This window comes from Muntiacus reevesi, chromosome 8, assembly GCF_963930625.1.
Source record: "Muntiacus reevesi chromosome 8, mMunRee1.1, whole genome shotgun sequence".
Classification (NCBI taxonomy): Eukaryota; Metazoa; Chordata; class Mammalia; order Artiodactyla; family Cervidae; genus Muntiacus; species Muntiacus reevesi.
The window spans coordinates 24134773-24150738 of NC_089256.1; the positions used below are offsets into that span (position 1 = coordinate 24134773).

The following is a 15966-nucleotide window of genomic DNA, read 5'->3' on the forward strand; positions in this document are numbered from 1 at the left end:
CTTCCAAATTAAGAGGAAGAAGCCCGAAACTAGACCCGAAGGAGCCTGTGTTGCTGGATGTGCAGGCTGCCCACATGCAAAGGGCACCAGGCTTCTCCGTGCCCAGACCCCAGATCAGCCGCGGGACTCAGCTGTGTCCTCTTGCAGGGTGGATACCATAGTGGACCTGCTGGAAATGGCACCTCTGAAGCAGTCGGGAGCCGTGGAGCAGAGACTGGCCTCCCTGGAGGAGCAGGTGGGCTCCGGGCTGGGACCCTCTACTTCTGGGGACGGTTCCGATGGCCCTCCTGGCCAAGCCCCGGGTGTCGCATGGCTGCCTGGGGAAGAGGGGGTTGGGGAGCTGGGCATCCTGTGTGCGGGCACCTATTGCCCAATCTTGTTTTGCACATGCATTCCAGGTGGCCCAGACAGCCACAGCGTTGCACTGGATTGTGAAGGCCCTGAGGGACAGTGGCTTTGGCTCGGAAGAAGGTGTCCCCACTCTGGGTGAGTGGGTGGCTGTGCCAGCGGCTGGTCTCTACCCACCTGTGCTCTTTTGTGTCCAGGTGTCTGTGGGGTGGAGAGGAGCAGGCCCAGCCCCTTGGGGTGCATGACTCACCTCATGGCTACATGTGCTGAGCGTGGCCAAGTCCCCCGGCTTGACCAGGCTGGGGATTCCAGAGGCCCCCTGACCTCCCCGTGTGCATCAGGTCCAGCATACCCGAGACCCGCTCACTTTGACTGGGAGACAGAAAGCACGTCTTTGCTCCCGTATTTGCAGCTGGCCAAGAAATGGTCACGAGCAACCCTCCTGGGCTGTTGCTGGCCCCAAAGGAGCCATCTGCCCTTTCAGCCAGACAGGCTTCTGGAAGGGCTTATGCATCCTGCTGATTACCAAACGCTCTGCTGGGAGCTGCCGCAGGCAATGGGGGCCTGAGCCCAGGCCTCAGTCCTCCTGGGCTGCAGTAATGGGGACCCTGGGGAGAGTGCTTTCTTTGGGGCTGGAATTCAAAGTGGGCTCAGACAGGTGGAGGTGGCCTGGAAAATTGGGGGAAAGGACCTCAGTGGGTGGCCTTGTCCCTGTCCCCGTTTCCAGTAGTACCCCAGAAGGTCTCAGTGGGGCGGGACCCTGAGCTGGACAGCAGATCGAAGGCGGAGGACCCCGGCGATGCCTACCACGTGAATGCCCGGCACCTGCTCTACCCGAGTTGCTCTGTCCTGAGATTCCCGGTGCCCAATGAGAAGGTGCCCTGGGAGGTGAGTGCCTGTGCTGGCCTTACCCACCAGGCTGCAGGGGCCCAGTGTCCTGGGGGGAGTGGCCTGGGCCCCAGGCTGGCTGAGCCTTCTGCGGCCTCGAAGGGCCATGAGGGACAGATGAAGAGGGAAGCGCAGTCCACGAGACCCAAGGGGTGGAGCTGGGCCATGAACCTGGACACTGGGGCTGCTATCCACACAGGGCCCACTGCCCCGCTTGTCCTCAAGCCCCCATCCCCAGAGAACAATCCCTATCCCCTTTCTGAGTGCTGGGGAGGCTGGAGGTGGAGAGTAGGAGGGAATGAAGGAGGAGGCCTGGGGGTGTGCCCCCCACAGGCCGTCTCTCTGGTTTTCTTGGCACATCCCGGGCTGTGACTCCTCCTGTCTCTGCCAGGGAACTCCTCCCTCTGGAGTCCAGCCTAGCCCCCCGTCCTCCCACCTGCGGAGACTCCCCTTGACCACTGCTGGCCCAGGTGTGTGTCCTCAGGTCAGCCCAGCGCGGACTTCCGCATCCTTTGGGCGCTCCCAGGGCTCTGCAGTCAGCTGTCCTGGGTGCCGACCAGCCTGGGGTGGTGACCGTCTGAGTCAAGGAGACCCTGTGTCCCACAGACGGAGTTCCTCATGTACAACCCGCCCTTCTACACGGCTGACAGGAAGGACAAGGACCTGGTGGACCCTGTGGGGGAGTGAGTATCCTGCTTCCTGCCTGGGTGGGCTCCCCATCCTCCCTGGGGGCTGGGACATGCTGGGATGCATGTGGCTGGGGGCGCCTGTGGCCAGGGAGGAGCCCCCCTGGTGGACGAGGGGTCACTGTGGCCACTCTGCCTCCCGCCATCTCTGTTGGGGATTCGACCTCTCCTCTCCCTTCCAGTGCCCTGGAACCTCTGTCCAAGATCAGCTACAACGCAGTAGACGGGCCGCTGGACCGGCGCAGCTTCCATGGAGTCTACGCAGTGCGGGACGGGCTCCCCCTGTGAGTGTACCCACCCCCTCCCCCTTCTCCAGCCTTCCTCAGCCACGTCTGTGGTTTTCCTTCTGGGGTCAGGCTTCATCTCCAGCAAAGTTGGTGTTTTTCTGATTTGTTGTTCAGTTGCTCAGTCATGTCCAACTCTTTGGGACCCCATGGACTGCAGCACGCCAGGCTTCCCTGTCCTTCATTATCTCCTGAAGTTTGCCCAAACTCATGTCCATTGAGTCGATGAAGCCATGCAACCATCTCCTCCTCTGCTTCCCTGCTCCTCTGTCCCTCGATCTTTCCCAGCATCAGGGTCTTTTCCAATGAGTTAGCTCTTCACATCAAGTGGCCAAAGTATTAGAGCTTCGGCTTCAGCATCAGTCCTTCCAATGAACATTCAGGGTTGATTTAAATTTTTCTGATAAAAACAAACAAGCTATGGAAGAAAGAAACATCAACATAAAGTACTTTCTCACCAACCCTAGAGGCCTACGCTTGGCTATTTCCCGGGACACGTGTGGAGGGGTGGGGACAGTGAGCTGGGCCTGATGGCCCGGGCACTGCACCCTGGTTCTCTGACACAACCTTTAGGACCTCCATTCCTGAGGTGTAGAGACAGGGTCAAACGTGGACCCCATTGTGAGAATTAAGCAGGGGCAATGTTAAAGGGCTGCTGGGCTGACGTTTCCAGGTCTGTGCTGTAGGGATGGTATGCCCCACTGCACAGGTGTGGAATCAATGTAGAGACGAAAGGGGACCCGAGGCGTCAGGCCCAGCAGGCCCTTGGTGGATGCCTACTGTGTGCTGGCCTGGGGTCTGAGGGTCGCTGGGGAGGCTGCACCACCAGGTGGAGGCCGGGGACGGGATCACAGTCAGCTGGGATTTGGAGATCCCATGGAGCAGGGGTTGTTGAGGGAAACTGCCTGCGGTAGGAGGTGGGTGGTGGGCCTCTGCGAATGTTTTGGAACAGGGAGGGGTGATCACTGGGATAGAAGCTGCGGGACGGGGTGGTGGAGACGAGTGGGGCAGGGAAACTGAGGTGACCAGGAGTGTCTCCAGCCCTGGACGGGGGAGGGCATGGAGGGGGGCCACGGTGTGCAGGAAGAGAACAGGGCTGAGTGTCACAGGCAGAGGGGGGGACCGTCGATGCCAGCTCATAGGCCGGCTGAGGCCCTCGGGCATGGTGCCATGGTCAGTCAGGCGCTCTTTGTAGGGGGAACGTCTGCGGTGGGGCTGGTTTCTGCTCCCAGAGGCCTCTTTCCTTTCCAGCCCACCCCAAGGTAGCCGCCGCCCACCCTGGAGTCCCTGAGGGGCGGGGGTTTGCAGTGGACAGCCCCAGTGTATGAAGCGGAGTCACCCAGCCTGGTCAAGGGGCCCTTGGGCTCTGGGGTCTGGTCTGGGCCTCCTCCCTGGTCCTGTCCAGGGGAGCTGCCTGGGCTCCAAGAACCCTGGGCCAGGGCAGCTGTGGGTGGAGCTGGCACACAGCCCCTGCAGAGCCCTTGCCTGCTGCCCTGGCTGGGGTCTCCAGCCGCTGGCGGTGGGCTGAGCTGACCCCTGTCTACCCAGGAACCCCATGGGCCGCACGGGACTGCGTGGCCGCGGGGACCTCAGCTGCTTCGGCCCCAATCACACGCTGCAGCCTGTGATCACCCGGTGAGTAGCCCCCGATGAGCACAGTGTCGCCCAGCGCGCCACCCAGTGGTGGGGCAGGGGATGAATGTGGGTGCCACCAGGAGAGCCCAAACTTTCTTCCCTGTAGGCTGACTCACTTCCCTGTGGGTCCTCTCCTTCAGAGGCCCCTTGGGGAAGACTTTGTCACTATGCAAAGATCCATGCCAATTCACCCTTCACTTCCAGAGTGACAGAGGGGGAAGGACTGGGTCCAGGGCATGAGCTTCTTTAAGGCTTTTGGTAGAAAAATACTCTCCAACAAGGCTGACCCGTTCTGGTCAGACTGGAGGTTATGGGAGCAGATGGTTCCTCTCCCCTGGAGCAGGTGCTGGTGGCCTAGCAGGTGGCCTCCCAGGCGGGGGCAGGGGCAGGCTGACCCTTCCCCCCGCATCCTCCTGCAGCTGGAGGCGGAGCCTGGATGGTGCCATCTGCAGGAAGAGCGTCAAGAAGATGCTGGAGGTGCTGGTGGTGAAGCGTGGCCACTCTGAGCACTGGATGCTGCCTGGGGTGAGCCCCCCGCTGTCCCCAGCCCCGCGCTCTTTAGCCTTCTCTGCCACCGACAGGTCACCAGCCACCAGCAGTTGCTGCCCTGGACAGCTTGGATGCTGTCCCCATTCTGAAAGACAAAGGCTGGTCCTTGCCTTAGAAGGAGTGCTCTCTCCTAGCTCTTCATTTGGTGGTTGTGAAGATGGGTTCAGGTGCTCTTCGGAGTGTAAGCACCGACTGAGCACCTGCTGGGTCCAGGCACCAGGCTCAGGGCTGGAGCTGCCCCTGCAGAGCTCAGGGTTGGGGCGGGGCATCTTGGGCATGCACCTACCCTGGCCTTGGCGCCTAAGCTGAGCCCCGAGGGCAGGACGGTGTTGCTGGGGGCACGGCGGGGCATACACGTGTCCTCAGCTCAGGGTAGCAGCTATTTGCAAGACTGACGGGCTCATGGCAACATAACTGGGGTGTGTTCTGCTGGGCCTGTCCCATCCAAGCGGTCCAACCACTTGGATTCTGACCTGTCCATCTGCCTTCTGCTCTCCCAAACCCTGTTGTTACTCCAGGGTCAGAACAGACAGGTCCAGGCAGGAGGACCGTGCACCCGCAGGCCCCAGGCCAGTGTCTCAGTACAGCTCTCCCCTCCCCGAGCCTGCCCCTGGAGTCCATAATTTACCCCAGCTCAGCAGGAATTCACTGGAATTTCCCGGCATCCACCCGGGAGGGCAGCAAGTTAATGCGTGTGCATGGGGCAGACCCCCTGAGAGTCTTTAGACCCCAGCCAGGATTCCAGGCTCTAGGCGGTCCGGCTTCTGCAGCCAAGACCCCTGTGCCCTCCAGGTGAGGGAGGGGGCTCTGAGCCCAGGCTGGGCCATCTCCTCCAGAGGATTCTCCAACACCCTTCAACCTCCTTCTCCAGCACTTCAGTCTCTCTTGACAATGGGCATCTTCCTGGGTAATGTCAGTGGGCAGCTGTTCCCTAAGGGACAGCTGAAGATCCCGCCACCTCAGGCAGTGCGGGGCAGGGTGTCTCCCAGGCCGGAGCAGTAGATGTGATGTGGGCTGAGAGGTGCCCTAGATGGGTGGAGAGGGAAGTGCAGGTGCAGGCCCGTGTCCAGGGCAGGGTGCGCCAGGAGTGACCAGGAGCTCAGTGCACTGGATCAGAGGCTGGAGGTGGGGTGGGGACACACACAGACGAGACACAGCCCTCTGGCTGGTGGCCAGGTGGCAGAGGTCAGGGCGCTGGCTCCCCCACAGTGCCCGGTACCCCTCAAAGGCTGTGACACCCTGGCCTCATGGGCTGACATGGACAGTGGGCTCTGGGCAATGTCACTCTGGCCCTAAGGCAGCTGCTGCCAGAGGCTCATCCGCCTGAGGCTCCAGGGGGCTGGCCTGCTGCCCATGCCGAGTGGGTGGCCAGAGGATGCAGGTCCCAAACCACCCTGCCCACCTGCCCCCGCCTCCCTCTGCTCAGGGCTCCCGGGAGCCAGGAGAGGTGCTGCCCCGGAAGCTAAAGCAGGTCCTGCGAAGAGAGTTCTGGTCTTCCTTTGAGAGCTTGCTGACTCAGGGCACGGAGGTGAGGTGGCTCTTTGCTTTGCTCCCATCTGTGCGTCTGGGCCCTGGGGTGTGTGTTTGTGCCGGCTGCTGGGCAGGCTGCAAGAGCCGCGTGGGGAGCCTGCCCCACTGCCCACAGCTCCTGAAGGGAGAACTGGGACCATGTGACCTGGCTCTGGGCCCCTCGCCTTCCTTCCCTGTCTGGGCTTTCTCCTCCCGAGGTCAAGGATGGCCTACAGCTTCTGTTGCCCTTGGGTCAGGGCAGGCCTGGTGTCCAGCTCACATTCACTCTTGCCCTGAGCACAGCTGGGCACAAAGACAGAACTTGCTTTTTCAGTGAATCTCCAAAGGCCATAGTTTTAGGTCTATATTTCCAAATCCACCTTGCTCTTTTTCACAACCATGTAGCATTCTGTGCCATGATTTATTTAAGCAGTCCTCCAAGTGAGTGTCTGAGTTGTTGGTTCTGCCTCTGTTGCATCTCAGGATGAAGTAGGCAATTGCTGATATTTACGGCTTGACCTACAAACCCAGCAGTTCCGCATGGTTTGTCTGCTGCAGCCCCTGAGGGAGCATCACCGTCTCTCTTTTCTCTACTTAGTAAAAAATAATTAAACTTTATTTGTTGAGGTTAAATCTAAGCAACATATAATGAGCCATTCTGAAGTGAGCAGTTCAGTCGCCTTTGGTGCATGGACAGCCTGGTGTGGTCCCTGCCTCTGTCTAGTTCAAGAATGTGCTGTCACCCCAAAAGGGAGCCCATACCCTTGAGCAGTCACCCCCTTCACCACCTCTTCCAGCCCCAGCACCCACAAGGCTGCCTTCTGTCCCCGTGGATTTGCCTGTTCTGGACATTTATTGTTAAATATGGAATCATTTAGCGTGAGGCCTTTGGTATCTGGCTTCTTTTACTTAGTCTGAAGGCCCACCCATCCTTTTTAATCCTTCCAAGGGCAGTCGAGGCAGGTCTGGATGCCAAGATGCCAGGCCAAAGAGCAAGAGGGTGACGAGCGAGGCTGTGAGCCCCTGTGATGGATCAGTCGAGTTGAAGGCAGTGCTGTGGGCAGGAGGACGAGGTGGGGAGAGGCCAGGTGGGGCTCAGGCATGGTGGACAGCCGTGCTCACAGTGGCCCAGGCCGAGAGAAGGCTTGGGACCCTCCCTTTGGGAGAAAGCCAGGGGATCAGGGGTCCATCACACCTGTGCTGCCTCCCAGGTGTACAAAGGATACGTGGATGACCCCAGGAACACGGACAATGCCTGGATCGAGACGGTGGCCGTGAGCATCCACTTCCAAGACCAGAGCGATATGGAGCTCAAGAGGCTGAACTCTGTATGTGACCTGGGTTTCAGGCTTGGAGGAACGGGGGCTGGGGACATCGGTGCTCCGGAGGGGCCCTGGAGCCTGCAGGGAGGAGTCTTAGGGGTTCCCCGGCCTGGGGCCAGAGCTGGCCAGGACCAGAGAAGGGGGCTGTGGAGTTTGAGTTGTACCAGAGGGTCCGTGGGGGCAGCCGGGAGAGGCCAGAGGGCAGCAGCAGGTGGGTGGGGCAGAGGAGGACCCTGGGACCTCCAGGCTCATGCCCAGGTGAGGCTGGTTCATGCACCCTTGTGGGGATATTGTCCTGTGTACTTTGATCCCCCTACAGACCCCGAATCCAGAACTGGGCCAGGAAGTCCCAAGGAACAAAACCCAGGCCTTGTCTGCAGGACAGAAAACCCCAGAATAAGGCTGTACCCACCCACTCCCCACCCTTTCAAGATTTCTGGGGCTTCACAGGCATTTTCTGGTTTGTGCTTGAAGGGGACGATCTTAGCACCGTTCAGTAGAAGTACAAAGGGAGCGGTCGCTAGCCAGTCTGTAGCAGGGCTGGGAGCCAGGTCTTGGGGTCTCCACTGTCCTTCTGCCATCTATGGGCTCGGGGTGTAGGGGTGAGGGCAGGGCCGCTCGGGGGGGGACTCAGGACTCACCTCTGTTTCCACAGCATCTGTACTCCTGTGACAAGGGGATGGCCATTCGCTGGCAGGTGGTGGATGAGCGCATCCCCCTCTATGACAACCACAAGGCCATCCTCCAGAAAGTGGCTGCCTGGTTCGAGGCCTACTACTGACCAGAGACCCAGCCTGGCTGGCTCTGTGGGGGCCGGCGGGGTTGGTCCATCTACAGCCCACTGGGAGTGTCTGCCCCTCATGGCCAGCTCATGAACTGGAGGCATTGGGGTGCTCTGGGAGGAGGGCTGAGCAGGGTACAGGCAGGCTCTGGCCATGAGGCAGGGCCTCAGGGTCAAGGTGGCCACTGGGACTCCGCCAGCCAACACTGCCTCTCCTGAGCCTGCTGGTGGCCTGTGGACGCCCTCCTGGCCACATCCTCTGAGCAGCACGTCCACCCCAGCAGTGTATCTGCCCCAGCCCAGCGCTCCCCGGAGAGTCAGAGCTCCCTGTGGCCCCCTCCTCAGGCCCACAGCCCCGAGAGGGCCTCCACTGTGCCCTGACTCAGACTCTCACCTGGCCTGGGGCAGCCTGGGGCCCCAGTTCCCATGACTGTCAGGGCTGAGTCCCGTGGTGGGGCAGGAGGGCAAGCTCCCACCTCCTCCTGTGTTGCAGAGGTCTCTGCCTGTGTGCTGTCCCGGGTCCAGGCAGGGAGGACACAGAAGCACCCAGGGTAGGACCTCTCCTGCACATGGTGCTCCCTCCCCCCTCCTCTAGGGAGGAGTGGGTGGTGGGTGTGGACTGAGGGGTCACCCAGTTTAGTATCAGCAACACAGACTGTCAGCAGCCTTGGGATGTTGTGCAAACCCTGCACCAAACCTGCCCTCCCCACCAGTGTCACTGGTCTCTTGTTTGTCCCTCAGATGGAGTTGTAGACATAAGCAGTGGTGGGGGTTGTGTCTGAGTCACAAGACTTCTTCCAGCCACAGCCAAGCTTCCCGGGGCCCAAGGGGGTCTCCTGTGGACACCCTGCAGCCCCCTGGTCCAAACTCATGACTGCTCCTCCAATCAGCAACCTTTCCAACACACACACACTTCCTCCTTTTCCTAGACCCCAGCTCCAGCCTCCAACTTGGGGCTCAGCCGCTCATGCCTTCCCCTGCCCCCACCCTGCAGGTGCTCAGGCACTGTGGGGTCCTTGGTTTTGTTTTGTTTTGTTTTCATCTAGAATTACAGATCCAGCCAAACTAGCGCTTAAGTGGCAGCACCAAATAAAGACATTTAAAACGTATAAAGAAAGTTACTCGCTCAGTCGTGTCCGACTCTCTGTGACCCCATGGACTATAACCCACTCTTCCTCTATCCATGGAGTTCTCCAGGCAGGAATACGAGAGTGGGTGGCCATGCCCTTCTCCAGGGGATCTTCCCTCTGCCAGGGATCGAACCTGGGTCTCTCGCACTGCAGGTAGATTCTTTACTGTCTGAAACGTGCTTCTCATGCATCCTTTCCGAGAGAACTTCTCAGAGAAGAATTACAGAAAAGCGAAACTGAAGCTTATACCTCTCTTGTTCCTGGCCGCCTCATTCCACGTGCTCACGTGGTCTTTCCTCGGAGTGTGCAGGGAAGGAGGGGTCTCTAGTTCTCCTCTTACAGGGGCACTGATTCCACCATGTCTGGGCCCTGCCATATGACCTCACTTCACCTTACTTCCTTAGAGGTCCTTGCTCCAAATACAGCCACATGGGACTGGGGCTTCAACATAGGGATTTGGGGAAGGGATACAAACAGGTGTCAAGCACAAACAGGACACAAACATCTGGCTTCCCTGGTGTCTCAGTGGTGAAGAATCTGCCTGCAATGCAGGAGACGTGGGTTCCATTCCTGGGTCAGGAAGATCCCCTGGAGAAGGAAATGCCAACTCACTCCAGTATTCTTGCCTGGCAAATCCCATGGGCGGAAGAGCCTGGTGGGCTGTAGTCCATGGGGTCAGAAAAGAGTCGAACATGAGTTTAGTAACTAAACAACAACACAGAACATTTGGTCCATCACACACACACGTAACCAAAAGCGGGGTCCAGTTGCTCACTGCTCAAAAGACAATAAAGAGGCCGGGTTGGTGGAAAGGAAAGTTTGGTTTATTTTGGATGCCAACAACAGGGGTAGGGGAAGGGTGGACACCTGTCCAAAAGCTGACTTCCCCCACTTTACTGACAATCAGTGGGCAAGAATGTTCACGGACAGAGGGAGTGACTCCACACAGAAACACCACAGTCAGCTCTGACTGTCATCTGGTGATTGGTCCTCAGTGGTCTGAGCAGCGTCACCCTGATTGTCTCAAGTACATTAATCTTCAGTTCCAGGGTCGGCTTGTTCCCATTTCCTTGAGGCCAGTTCTTGGAATTGTGGCAGCTTATGTCATAGCTACACTCTGGTCATTATGCATCAATAGTTAACTTCTGCACCTGGTAAGGGCTTCAGTAGCTCCAGGACAGCTCACAGGAGATGGCTCAGAATATTCTCTATAGCACTGGAGGAAGAACTAAAGGTCCTTGACTCAGCTTCCTGACTATTATTGTTTTGCCCCATTTGACTGTTTTCCTCTGCTTTTGTATTTTTTCACTTCTCTGTTTAAACTTGTTCTTGGCTAAAGTTTTTCTACAGACAAAAGGCAGGCAGAGAACACGAGAGGGAAGGACCTGTTTCACACATAGACTGAGCTCTGCGGAAGCAAAGAAACTACTAAATGTAGGGCTAAGTTTTACCACTGTTGAGGCATAATGTAAAAAGAAAATTTAATGATCGTTTTTATAGAAATCCCAGCTTGTGTCCCTGGGAACTGGCAGAGGAATGAACGCAGCCAATACAAGTAGAGATAAGGTCTCCTCTTGTCACAAGGAAGAAATAGATGCTGACCGTCACAGTGCTGGGGGAAGAATGCAGGCAATGAGACCTGCAAATGTATATCACAGCCCAGGTAACCTCCAGAAGATGGAGAGAGAGGAATAACATCAAACCACCAGAGGAACCAAGCAGAAACCTAGTCAAAGAAAGAGAAAATAGCAGTAGAAGATGGTTCACATGGAATAAGATGGCAGAAAATAATCAAAACGTATTAGCAGTTATGGCACACACACAGTGTGAGTCTCATATTGGGATAAAAGATAACAGCAACTTTCTCTTCTTTTCTGTATATTTTCCTCTATCACCCCAAAGAGACATGTTTTAGCTGACAATAGTAGGGAGTCAGCCTACCAAACACTCTCCAAAGAAAAGGTGTGGATGCAGGTCCAGCAGAGGACAGAACTTAAGGTTTGAGTTTGTCCTTTTAAGAAAAATGGGGAAATTTGAGTGTGAAAAGGTACAAATCCATTAAGAAGGTAGCAGTTTTGTGAACTGCTATCCATCTTCCCAGGTGACTCAGTGGTAAAGACCCCACCTGCCAATGTAGGATCAATCCTTGGGTCAGGAAAATCCCCTGGAGTAGGAAATGGCAACCCACTCCAGGATTCTTACCTGGGAAATCCCATGGACAGAGGAGCCTGGCAGGCTACAGTCCATGGGGTCATAAGAGTCAAGACTCAACTGAACACAAACTTCCATCTAGCATCATATCTTTTAAAATATGAAATGCAAAATTGATAGAAATTCCAGGAGAAATGGGCAAGCTCACAGTAATGTTTAAGATTTTTCTTTTAGAAATCAAGGAATCAAGGCGCAAACAAAAAATAGGGCAAAATTTGAATAACGCAATCAACAGGATTGAGGTCATTCTGTGCAGTGTTTGTGAGCATGTTTACCTAAATATTGTGAAAGTGCTAGTTGCTCAGTCATGTCTGACTCTTTGCGACCACGTGGACTGTAGCTTGCCAGGCTCCTCTGTCCATGGAATTCTCCAGGCAAGGATACTGGAGTGGGTAGCCATTCCCTTCACCAGGGGATCTTCCTGACCTACAGAGTGAACCCAGGTGTCCTACATTGCAGGCAGATTCTTTACTGTCTGAGCCACCAGGAAAGCCCCTTACCTACATATTACTTACCTTACCTACATGTGCGTATTTATACATAAATACGTGTTATATATTATACATGTACATTATGTCTCATTTCCACATATATTTGTTTATATTTAAATTGTGTACAATACATTTATTTGGGTACAATATGTATAATACATATTTGTATAATAAAGGATGTATAACATGCACATCTATGTACGCATGTTCTATGGTGTGTGTGTGATTGTGTACCCACCCCAATAACAAGATCCAGAGGTGACACATGGTTCTCAGACATGGGCTATTCATAGCAGTGAGCGTATGTCACACCACCAAGGAGGTCTCAGCAGCTTCCCAAGGCAGCTTGGTCACTGCGGTCACACTCCACCCACAGCACTGGAGGCAGCCATGCACCGGAAGAGGACAGGAAATACCTCAGTGGTCCAGGTGTCTGCCCGGGACGTGAGTGACCAGTCCCCTGACCAGCTGGGAGGGAACCCAAGTGGTATCCAGGGCAGGACACTGGTCCCCACCCCCACCTTCAGCCCTCCCTGGATAGGGGGCTTCTCTCCTCACTCTGGATCCTCTAGTTTCCTGGGCAAGAGGACCAATGGGGAGCGACCGTGTCTCCAGGGGCAGAGCAGTTGCTGGCCCCGGGTTTCCGGTTAGCACTAGGTCCAGGGCCACCCCACCGCCTAGGATTCAGAGCAAGAGAGACCTGCGGGCTGGCTGCCACCTAGGGAATGCCCAGGGTGGGGGGGCTGTGCATGCTTCCATGCCCTCTACCTCTGCTCGAGACCTGCACTGGGGCAGCTAGAACAAGACAATGAGAGGGTCCAAGTCACAGCCTCAGGGATGTGGCTGGAAGTCTCAGAAAGGAACAGTAAAGACCTTAAATGCACTTATTTGAAAATCAAGAGTGAAAGTAAATTATCTGAGTTTATGACTCAAAAAGCTCAAAAAATAGCTACAGAATCAACAGAGGCTCAGAGGCTCAGACAGGGGCTCAGACAGGGACTAAATCAGATGTAACCAAAGAGGAAAAAATTAAGAATTGGCATGGTGAATTTATTCAAAACTCAATTCTTGAAGAAGAGCAACAAAATTAACAAAACTTGGACAAGAGGAAGAGTGAGCGACCAGGGGAGGGGGTGTGTGTACTGGTGCGGGGCAGGGAGACTGCTGTGGAATTCCCAGGTCTATGGATAGGCTGTCGGTGGAGTTGTTGCTCAGGCCCAGAAATCCAGGAATTCCAGGAGATCCAGGAATCTGGGGGGCTTAGGAGGAGCTGAGAATGGCCCAAGCTGCTGAGGATAGTTTTACCATTGGCAGTCCATCCATGGAGGCTCTTTGCGAGTGAGGCCCTGCCTGTGTGGTTCTGGGCAGCGGGTTCTGCCAGGGGTCCTGGGTCTTCTCTCTTTGAGGGGTTCCAGCCCCTGCCCATGAGCAGGCTGCAGTCAGCAGTGCCCTGCAAGCCAAGGGTTCTGGCTGAGGGTTCCCCCAGCTGGGCGAGGGCAGGAACTGGGACCGGCAGGGGGCAGTGTGGAGGCCGGGGGCAGTGTGGAGGCTGGGGTTGCTGAGGGTGGAGCTGGGCACAGCGGATGGGGAGGTGGGAGAGCAAGGCGGCAGCACACACGAGGCCAGCCGGCCACACCCCAGAAGGGCCCGTCCCAGGCTGCTCTGGGGCCCCTACCTGGGGAGGCGGCGTCTGGACCTTGGGATGATTGTTCATCCCACCACTGTGGCTGCAGCCCCTCCTGGTTCATTCCCAGGGAGACACACTCAGCCCTCGCTAGCAAAACAACCTGCCTGATGGGGAAGCAATTAACCAGTGGGAGCCTCGTGTTTTATCCCTTGGGTCAGGAGGCCTGGATTCTGGGCGGATAAATGGGTGAGATAATCGACCTGGAGCCCAATTACAGTTATGAGGGAGGCTACAGTGAGTGGGCGGACCATGTGGCCAGGATGGCATTGGAAGGCTGCTGGTGTTTCAGAGAGCAGACTTGTGGTCCAGAGTGGACAGTGAGCCCGGCTTTCACAGGGCCCTGTGGCCTGGGCCTGGCCGGCTGCCATCACCTCCTGCAGGGACTCTGATGTCATCAACCAGTGAGGCCACAGCCCATGAGGACCAGGAGGACAGCATCATGCCCTAAATGGGTCCACACACCCATCCATCCATTGCTGTATTCACCATCCACACGTGTGACCACCTGTGAACACACATGTAGCCAGCACATCCCTGCTTTCTTTTACTGAGGAATTACATGCCCTTAGTTACCTGCACACATCTGAAGCCTAGCAGCTTGGAGGGTTTTTCACTGATGTTGACAACCAGCACCCAGATCATGACACAGAACCCCCAGGCCCAGAAGTCCCCTCGAGCCCCTTCCCCTCCCCGCCTCTGCCACCTAGGCGTGTTACCTATTCTGGAACTTTCCATAAACAGAAGTCACAGAGGGAACTCTGAGTGTTTGGCCTCTCCCTGACATAATAATGTCAAGATGTATCCACACCCACACTTTAGTTTTAGGTGGTAATCACATTGATTTAACTTAAATATTTAAAATATTCCATAATTTGGGGGTTCCCCTTCTCAATCTACTATATAATAAAAACATTGCAGGAGTTTCATGGCTCATCTTTGCTTTCCTAAGACACTTGAGAGTAAGATTTGAGGGGTTCCTACACATGTAGACGTCCACTGCATGGCCACTACACGTCCAGGTGAGAGCATGCCCTCAGGGATCCCATCCTACTCAGGAGGTAGGGTGAGCTGACAAGACCCCTGGGGACTGTGATGAGAAATGATAGTCGATGCCAAACCCTAAAGCGACCAGCAACACAGCAGAGTCCCAGCTAAGAGTTAACTACACAGAGAAAATGGGCTCAAAAATCACTCAGTCCTAAAGAAGGTAGGAAAAGAGGAAAAAGGAACAGAACCGAGGGACAAATGGGGCAGAAATGGGACAGACAGGAGCTCATCACCCCAAGGATGTGGGTGGCCAGAGCCAGGATGTCACCTACACCACCAGACTTACTGTGACCCCATTTCCCCACTGGGCCTAGGTCTATTCCAGGACCCCACATCCCATTCAGTTGCTATTTTTCCTTAGTCTTTTCCAGTTTGTAACAGTGGCTCAGTCTTTTCTCATCTTTTCTCATCTTTCCATTTTGGAAGTGTACTGATCAGTCACTTTGTAAAATGCCTTTCAATTTGGGTGTGTTTGATGTGTTGTTATGACCAACCTGGATAGCATATTAAAAAGCAGAGACATTACTTTGCCAACAAAGGTCCGTCTAGTCAAGGCTATGGTTTTTCCAGTGGTCATGTATGGATGTGAGAGTTGGACTGTGAAGAAAGCTGAGTGCCGAAAAATTGATGCTTTTGAACTGTGGTGTTGGAGAAGACTCTTGAGAGTCCCTTGGACTGCAAGGAGATCCAACCAGTCCTTCCTAAAGGAGATATGTCCTGGGTGTTCATTGGAAGGACTGATGCTGAAGCTGAAACTCCAATCCTTTGGCCACCTCATGCGAAGAACTGACTCGTTGGAAAAGACCCTGATGCTGGGAGGGATTGGGGGCAGGAGAAGAAGGGGACGACAGAGGATGAGATGGCTAGATGGCATCACTGACTCGATGGGCATGAGTTTGAGTAAACTCCGGTAGTTTGTGACGGACAGGGAGGCCTGGCATGCTGCGATTCATGGGGTCACAAAGAGTCGGACACGACTGAGCGACTGACCTGACTGACTGAACTGACTGACTGAACTGACCAATGCCTTCTTATGATTGGAAACAGACTGTGCCTTTATGGCAAGAAAACCACAGAAGTGATGCTATGTCTTTCTCAGTCCATGTATCAGGAGCTACATGATGCCAGCCTGTCTTATTACTGATGATATTAATGTTGCTGTTGTTGCTAAGTCACTTCAGTTGTGTCCGACTCTATGTGACCCCATAGACGGCAGCCCACCAGGCTTCCCCGTCCGTGGGATTCTCCAGGCAAGAATATTGGAGTGGGTTGCCATTTCCTTCTCCAATGCATGAAAGTGAAAAGTGAAAGTGGAGTCGCTCAGTCGTGTCCTATTCTTAGCGACCCCGTGGACCACAGCCTACTAGGCTCCTCCATCCATGGAATTTTCCAGGCAAG

General features: G+C 55.5%; 1 protein-coding gene and 1 non-coding gene across 5 annotated transcripts in view; both read left to right on the top strand.

Moving 5' to 3' along the window:
* TRPM2 (transient receptor potential cation channel subfamily M member 2) overlaps positions 1-9119 on the top strand; it is a 48863-nt gene extending 39744 nt beyond the window's left edge. For 3 of the 4 annotated variants that reach the window (XM_065942905.1, XM_065942904.1, XM_065942907.1), the window contains 10 exons: positions 148-235; positions 399-486; positions 1076-1236; positions 1843-1919; positions 2105-2206; positions 3755-3841; positions 4261-4366; positions 5817-5918; positions 7111-7227; positions 7877-9119. In XM_065942905.1, coding sequence (XP_065798977.1) covers positions 148-235; positions 399-486; positions 1076-1236; positions 1843-1919; positions 2105-2206; positions 3755-3841; positions 4261-4366; positions 5817-5918; positions 7111-7227; positions 7877-8002 — 1054 coding nt within the window. In that variant the 3' untranslated portion in view covers positions 8003-9119. The remainder of the gene's footprint in view (positions 1-147; positions 236-398; positions 487-1075; positions 1237-1842; positions 1920-2104; positions 2207-3754; positions 3842-4260; positions 4367-5816; positions 5919-7110; positions 7228-7876) is intronic. The other variant, XM_065942906.1, reaches the window with a different exon arrangement.
* LOC136173881 (Z6 small nucleolar RNA) lies at positions 5767-5860 on the top strand. The gene has a single exon (XR_010664348.1). It is a non-coding gene; the product is annotated as a Z6 small nucleolar RNA (small nucleolar RNA).
* Positions 9120-15966: the final 6847 nt, after the last annotated feature.